The sequence below is a fragment of the Juglans microcarpa x Juglans regia genome, chromosome 4D (assembly GCF_004785595.1).
Source record: "Juglans microcarpa x Juglans regia isolate MS1-56 chromosome 4D, Jm3101_v1.0, whole genome shotgun sequence".
In the NCBI taxonomy this organism is placed as follows: Eukaryota; Viridiplantae; Streptophyta; class Magnoliopsida; order Fagales; family Juglandaceae; genus Juglans; species Juglans microcarpa x Juglans regia.
In genome coordinates this window covers 19,398,538-19,406,930 of record NC_054600.1, presented here as the reverse complement: position 1 = coordinate 19,406,930, position 8,393 = coordinate 19,398,538, and the positions used below count along the sequence as shown (strand labels likewise).

Genomic DNA, 8,393 nt, shown 5'->3' with positions numbered 1-8,393 from the left:
TTGTCACGGGTTACCTATACGGGTTCGATTTGTACATTTTTCTTGTTGGAAATGGGTATTACTGCTATGTCCACTAAGATTATTCAAGTTCTGTTTGGTTTCATTGCTATGTGATGTTTTGATTGATGCCAAAACTGGTCTTTACACCCCCAGGTTGGTCTATGCAGACCCATTGCTATGTTTTGTTTCAAATATGTGTTATGTTTCAATGCCCTTGTGCTCTGTCAAGAGGACGAGTTGTTTTTTGAATGCTATGTGCTGTGTCATTGATTTGGGTTGGTCTATGTAGACCCATTGCTTTGTTCTGTTTCAATGTTGTGTTATGTTTCAATGCCCTTGTGCTCTCTCAATGCTTATTTGTTGGTTGAATGCTATGTGATGTGTCATTGCTTTAGGTTGGTCTGTGCAGACCCATTGCTATGTTCTGTCTCAATGTTGTGTTGTGTTTCAATGCTATGTGTTGTGTCAATGCTTTGGGTTGGTCTGTGCAGACCCATTGGTATGTTCTGTCTCAATGTTGTGTTGTGTTTCAATGCTATGTGATGTGTCAATGCTTTGGGTTGGTCTGTGCAGACCCATTGCTATGTTCTGTCTCAATGTTGTGCTATGTTTCAATGCAATGTGTTGTGTCATTGCTCTGGATTGGTCTGTGCAGACCCATTGCTATGTTTTGTCTCAATGTTGTGTTGTGTTTCAATGCTATGTGCTATTTCAATGCTTTGGGTTGGTCTGTGCAGACCCATTGCTATTTTCTGTTTCAATGTTGTGTTGTGTTTCAATGCCATGTTGTGTGTCAAAGCTTTGAGTTGGTCTGTGCAGACCCATTGCTATTTTCTGTTTCAATGCTATGTTGTGTTTCAATGCTATGTGTTGTGTTAATGCTTTGGGTTGGTCTGTGTAGACTCATTGCTATTGTGTTGTGTTTCTATGCTATGTGCTGTGTCAATGCTTTAGGTTGGTCTATGCAGACCCATTCCTATTTTCTATTTTAATGTTGTGTTGTATTTCAATGCCCTTGTGCTCTGTCTCAATGTTGTGTTATGTGTTCTGTCATTGCTCTGGATTGGTCTGTGTAGACCCATTGCTATGTTTTGTCTCAATGTTGCGTTGTGTTTCAATGCTATGTTGTGTGTCAAAGCTTTGAGTTGGTATGTGCAGACCCATTGCTATTTTCTGTTTCAATGCTATGTTGTGTTTCAATGCTATGTGTTGTGTTAATGCTTTGGGTTGGTCTGTGTAGACTCATTGCTATTGTGTTGTGTTTCTATGCTATGTGCTGTGTCAATGCTTTAGGTTGGTCTATGCAGACCCATTGCTATTTTCTATTTCAATGTTGTGTTGTATTTCAATGCCCTTGTGCTCTGTCTCAATGTTGTGTTATGTGTTGTGTCATTGCTTTGGATTGGTCTGTGCAGACCCGTTGCTATGTTTTGTCTCAATGTTGTGTTGTGTTTCAATGCTATGTGCTATTTCAATGCTTTGGGTTGGTCTGTGCAGACCCATTGCTATTTTCTATTTCAATGTTGCGTTGTGTTTCAATGCTATGTTGTGTGTCAAAGCTTTGAGTTGGTCTGTGCAGATCCATTGCTATTTTCTGTTTCAATGCTATGTTGTGTTTCAATGCTATGTGTTGTGTTAATGCTTTGGGTTGGTCTGTGTAGACTCATTGCTATTGTGTTGTGTTTCTATGCTATGTGTTGTGTCAATGCTTTAGGTTGGTCTATGCAGACCCATTGCTATTTTCTATTTCAATGTTGTGTTGTATTTCAATGCCCTTGTGCTCTGTCTCAATGTTGTGTTATGTGTTGTGTCATTGCTTATGTGTTGTGTCAAGTCTCATTTGTTGTTTCAATGCTAATGGTTAATTGTTTGTAAAGTTATACCAGGAAATCGGTCTTCATAGACCAGCCCAAAGCATTGAAATAGAACATATCATTTAAACAACACATAGCAATTTGTATGCTTGGGGGGTTGATTCACAAGTTTTAGTGGGACCCGATACATATGGCTGGGTAATCCTAATCTGGATGGCCATCAAACATTCTGTGATTTTTTTTCACTAAAGGCAACCGAGGTTAAGGTTTTGCAGCCATTTTGTGATATGTTGCTAATTTTACTGTGATGGAGAAGTAATGTGCCTCACCTAACCTTTGTTGGATTACCTCCCTCGGCTGTGATGATGACAAATCCAAGTTGGTGACATAGGAAATTTGGTTAGCTCCTCTATGGCATGGTAATCTAGACTGCCAATAAGGTGTGGCAACTGGTTTTGCAGCCATTGGAGGGTGCCAAATTTCCAGTATGTTACCACTCGGCTCCTGAGCCGCCTACAAAATCACCCCAAACTTTGTTGTTATGTGTCTAACATTTGTATCAAATTTTGTGTGTGTATACTTTTTTAGAGATTGATTCACAAGACCCTAGACATATATACTTCACCAACCTCCTAAGTCAAGATCCTCAACTTGACCCCACTTGCGGTGGTCAAAGTGGAGAGTCTCCTATGATTGTTGATGACTCTCCATCCATACCCCATAATGATCCTCTCGGCATAAGGAAAGTAGCTAGGGGTGCGAGCTTCACCCCCAAAGAAGATAAGTTACTTATCTCCGCATGGCTTAATTGTAGCATTGATGTCGTTGCTGGAACTGACCAAAAACACTCCCAACTTTGGAAAATTTTTTTTGAATACTTCCAGCAGTTTAAACAAACCACAAATGACCGAACCATAAAGTCTTTACATTGGTGGTCATCCATTCAAAAGGCAACAAACAAATTTTGTGTGAAATTAGCCCAAGTTGAAGGTTTGAATCAAAGTGGCATGACCGAGCAAGACAAGGTAGAATATCGATACTTTTATTTGTTTTACATAGCAATGTATTTTCAATTATCTTAATTGTCTTTCTTTGTTTACTTGCAAGTTTGACAAAGCCAAGATCATGTACCAATCGCTAGAGAAATGTTTTTTCGAGTTCGAGCATTATTGGCACCTGTTGAAGGATCAACCTAAATGGATTCAGCGTTGCACAAATGACAGTTCAAAGCGAAGGTCGACGATGTCCCCGTCCCTGACCCCGACTCAATGTTCGGGAGCTACAATAGATTCAATTTTTTATCTCTAGGCAAAGAATGTTGTGGACAATGAAGCTTAGTATTTGGAACGGCAAATGGGAAGGAAAGCTGAGAAAAGATAACGAAAGGCCGAAGGCAGGCCAGCTGAGGAGATTATTAAGCTGAGTAAGCTGAAGTATACGCTTTTGGAGGAGTCACATGCTCAGGAGAAAGAGTTTTTTTCTTCTCAAAGCCGCCAAGATTGAATATGACTAGGAAAAAGAGGGAAATAAAATCCGTCAAGAGGATGAGAGATTGAGGTTGGAGGTGGAGAAAGTAGAGTTTGCCAAGAAGGAAGCAGATGAGCACATTATGATGATCGACGTAAGTACCTTGCCTGGATTGCAATGGGTATATTTCCAGCAACGATGGAGGGAAATCATGGCGAGACGTAATGCTACAGAAGATTTGGTGTGATTTGGAAAAAATAACAAGTTTATTTTTTATTTTTTTTTGTTTCTAACAATTGTTGTATGGATGAGTGTACTATTTACAATTTCTATTAAGGTTAGATGTTATTGATATTGAGACAGTTTAAAGTTTTTAAGACGAGCAGTTCTAGAATTATGTTAGAAGGTTGGACATTATTGATACTCTGTCCATTTAATTTTTCTTAGATGCGGTTAACATTTATGCTAGAATAAAGATGTAGCCATTGGATTGTTTGCATGGATATTTTGAAAACAGGAAATTGGCCCTTACAATTATAGAAACTATTACAGATTACCACTTGATATTATGGAATCATATTTTCCATCTTCTGTAGATGGAACATGTAACACCCCGTATTTCAGTGTATTTTTACTGAAGGATTATTTTTTATTGTTCAAAAATTTATCCTCTTATTTTAAAATTGGTTGGATTTTTAGTAAGTTTATTTCTATGATTTTAATTTGGTGAAAATTATTTTTATGTGCTTTCCAAATATTTATTTATTGTTATGCATTTAAATTGCTTTTAATATTTAAATTAATTACTGTGGGATTTAATTATTTCAATTTGACTTTATCATTACGTTTAAATTATTTTATTTAACTTGTGGTTTTAAAATCATCTCCGTTGGATCATTTTTGTGACCCAAGTTATGAGGATTGGACCTCATTTCTTTTCCCTCTATTTTTCTTTTCCTTTTCTTTTTCTTTTCTTCTTTTCTTTTTTTCTTTTTCTTTTTCTTCTCCCTAGCTTTCTCCCCCGTGCGCGCGAATTCCCTCTCCTTTTCTCTCTCCCCGCGTCCGTTTCTCCCCCCACCAGCTGCGCCGCCGTCCGCCGGCGGTGGTCGACACCGCCCAGCCCATTAGATTCCCCAGCCGCCGGCCGTCCTACCCCACCAATATCACCGCCGTTCGTGCTGCCGTTAGCCTCCACGAAGCCCACGAAACCCACGACGCCGCGGTACACTTTCCGCCATTGCGCCGCCGTCGCACCGCCATTGGCCACCATCTTCCTACCACTTCATCCCCGACCTCTTGGCAACCCATTGGACCCAACCCCACCTCCGATCCGTCACCGGTGAAGCTCCACCAACTACATTTCCGATTTGGGCATTTTGGTCTTCTACCGCCCATTCCGCCGCCACCCACGGCAAACCACCGCCACCATTGGCTTCACCGACCTCTCTAGGCCCTACCCTATCAATCTTGGGTCTTCGTTTGTCCTCGTTGAAAAGTGGGTATCTGTGACCCACGGCCACAGTGTATTTTACACTGTGGTGTTGCTCAGAAATCACCACTTGCAACTTCGAGATCCTCCGGAAATTATTATATTGCACTGTAAGTATTTTCCTTAAAGAACTTTCGTGATTTAAATATGTTTTTGCACTAACACATATTATCTGTGAATTGGTTTGTTTTGCCGGACTGAGTCGAGGAGTTTCGGGGGTCGGATGGATTGTGGACGGAGTTGTGTGTTGTTTGCATTGTGAATTGTGGTTGTTGGTTGTTGGTTACGGCTTGTTCATGTACATCGCATATTGCATGCATGATCATGTTTGTAAAGAAAACTGGGTTTTCGCATGATTGCATACATTTTCATGTGTTTATTGGAAATTGGATTTTCATATGAATAAAAGGAAAAGAGACTGTAGGGATGGTGGTAAGCAGGGATGGTGGTTGTGTCCCGCCTGTGATTCCCGCCTACAGTGCTCTGTTAAGTATTCATTGTGTGTAAAGGAACTGTAGGATTGGTGGTAGAGTCCCGCCTGTGATTCCCGCCTACGGTGCACGCGATAGGGATGGTGGTAAGCAGGGATGGTGGTTGTGTCCCGCCTGTGATTCCCGCCTACGGTGCACGCAGTAGGGATGGTGGTAAGCAGGGACGGTGGTAGAGTCCCGCCTGCGATTCCCGCCTACAGTGTCCGATAAATGGATTGTTTGTGTGAATCATTTTATGGGAAAATGTGTTACGGATATTTTGGGCCAAAATGGGATTTTTGGCGTGTGTTGGAAATAATCATTTTTCTGGGAAAAAATGATATTTTATGGCTAAATGTATTTTGCTATATTGTTGGTTGCATTAATGTATTTTTATCCCGAGAGTTGTTTGGTTTATACTTACCTATGGTACCATTTTATGGTATCGCAGATTTTGATGCAGATGATGATGACGAGCCTTAGCTTGGCTCCCTTGGAGGAGTGATCTGGGATTGCTCCTGTTTAGTGAGTTATGATTTTATCAATTTATGTATTTACCTTTTGTATTATATTTGGGATGACTGTATAATTTTTAAGATAAATTGTGTTAAATATTTGTATTTAAATTTCTGGTACTTAGTTGACTTATTTATATTATCCGCTGCGACTTTTATTGTGCACCTTTGCATGATGCACACACACTGGCACTTCGTTGGGATGTGTGACCGTGTTGTCACCATCCTGACGTCACGATTCCCTTGTTTTTTTTGTACGTGGGAGTCGGGGCGTCACAGGTGGTATCACAGCTGGTGGGGGGAGAAACGGACGCGGGGAGAGAGAAAAGGAGAGGGAATTCGCGCGCATGGGGGAGAAAGCCAGGGAGAAGAAAAAGAAAAAGAAAAAAAGAAAAGAAGAAAATGAAAAGGAAAAGGAAAAGAAAAATAGAGGGAAAAGAAATGAGGTCCAATCCTCATAACTTGGGTCACAAAAATGATCCAACGGAGATGATTTTAAAACCACAAGTTAAATAAAATAATTTAAACGTAATGATAAAGTCAAATTGAAATAATTAAATCCCACAGTAATTAATTTAAATATTAAAAGCAATTTAAATGCATAACAATAAATAAATATTTGGAAAGCACATAAAAATAATTTTCACCAAATTAAAATCATAGAAATAAACTTACTAAAAATCCAACCAATTTTAAAATAAGAGGATAATTTTTTGAACAATAAAAAATAATCCTTCAGTAAAAATACACTGAAATACGGGGTGTTACATCCTCCCCCCCTTAAAATAAAATTTCGTTCTCGAAATTTGTAGGGCCAATCATCACTCTAAAGCAGGATACCAAATACAACCAGAACACTCTTAAGAAAATCACACAACCTCCAACACCCAACGGGCATGGATACAGCTTGCATAACTTTCCAAAACCCAAGAATAAACCACACATGGCATCCATTACGAAAGGTAAGATTAGACCCATACCTGCCGTAACTCCAGCGTCCTGAGTCCCTGGAATCTCGTCGCCAGCACTACCAGGAGTCACTGCATACACCCGAGCCTGAACTAATTGCCTCTGATTAGTCCTACCACCGCGATGACCACCCTGATTCCCTTGGGTCCAATTAGGGCACTCACGAGCAAAGTGTCCTGTCTGACCACACTCAAAGCACTGGTTCCAACGCTGACGACACTCGCCCTCGTGGGCTCTATTACATCTACCACAAACTGGAGCTCGGCCCCCAATACGTATACCGGAAGCTGCCTGCGCTCTGGCCCCGATCCTTTGCACAAACTTCTGTGGCGACCCGGAGCTGCTCCCTTCACCATCAACGTTCAGTCGCTTCTTACCCGGAGGGGAACCTACCACAGCACCTCGCTCTAGGGAATGGAAATTTGATAAACTAAAATATAGTCACTACTAACATGAATAAAATACAAATATTATGCTGCTAGTCTACTGTTGGGAATAGAATTGCCATTGATGTTCAATAAGATCTGCTTGAAGCTGATGGATGTGCCGACATGTCTCTAATTTGATGATAACGTTGGGTGAAGTCCATAAGCTTGGTTGTACAATTGCGCGACAGTTTTGGAAACTCATCATCAAGTTGATCATACTCAATGTTTGGGACCAGATTATCATCACACTCGTCTTCGATGATCAAGGTATGTAGAATAATACATGCTTTCATTATATATATAAGATCTTTGATCTTAAACATTCGTGAAGGTCCACAAATGATAGCGAATCATTGTTGAAGGATCCCAAATGTACGCTTTACATCATTTCGTGCTGATTCTTGTGCTGCTACAAAATGTGTCTTCTTGTTCCCTTGTGGAAATGGAATTGTCTTAACAAAAGTTGACCACTTTGGATAAATGCCATCAGTAAGGTAGCACCCCATTTTGTACTCATTGTCATTGGCTGAGTAATTTACTTCTGGAGCACGACCTTGTGCCAGTTCTGTGAAAATAAAAGATCTCTCTAGCACATTGATATCGTCATGTGAACTAGACAAACCAAAAACTACATGTCATATCCAAAGATCATACGAAACAATCGCTTCTAAAATAATTGTTGGTTTACGAATATGGTCAGAGTACATACCTTTCCACGTAGCGGGACAATTTTTTCACTTACAATGCATGCAATCAAAGTTTCTGAGCATCCTAGGGAATCCACGTTGTTTACCAACCGCGAGCAATCGAGCAATATCATTAGCATTTGAAGACTGCAAATATTCATTAGAAAAAACAACAAGGATTGTCTTTACTAATTTCTTTAGGCTCTCCATTGCGGTGCTTTCTCCAATTCATATATATTCATCCATAAAATCAGCAGTTACTCTATATGCAAGCATTCTAATGGTAGCAATTATCTTTGGCATAGAAAATAAACTAAGTCTTCTGACATTATCTATTTTTTTGGAAGAAGTAGGGCTCATAAACCTCAACCTCATTAAGAATACGAAGAAATAGCAGGCAACTCATACGAAATCTCCTTCGAAAAAGATTTGAGGGATATATTGGTGGTTCTGCAAAATAGTCACGAAATAGCTGTTTTTGCCCTTGAATATGATCAAGCTAAATATACTTACGACGCTGCCGATTGCGACCACGTTGGGATGCTGATAGGTCAT

General features: G+C 40.1%; 1 protein-coding gene across 1 annotated transcript; it reads right to left on the bottom strand.

The window, feature by feature from the left end:
* Positions 1–7,502: 7,502 nt before the first annotated feature.
* On the bottom strand, positions 7,503–8,048 carry LOC121260195. Its single transcript, XM_041162039.1, has 2 exons — positions 7,895–8,048; positions 7,503–7,780 (listed from the first exon to the last, which is right to left on the bottom strand). The coding sequence occupies exons 1-2, from the start codon at positions 8,046–8,048 to the stop codon at positions 7,503–7,505; spliced, it is 432 nt and encodes a 143-aa protein (XP_041017973.1).
* Positions 8,049–8,393: the final 345 nt, after the last annotated feature.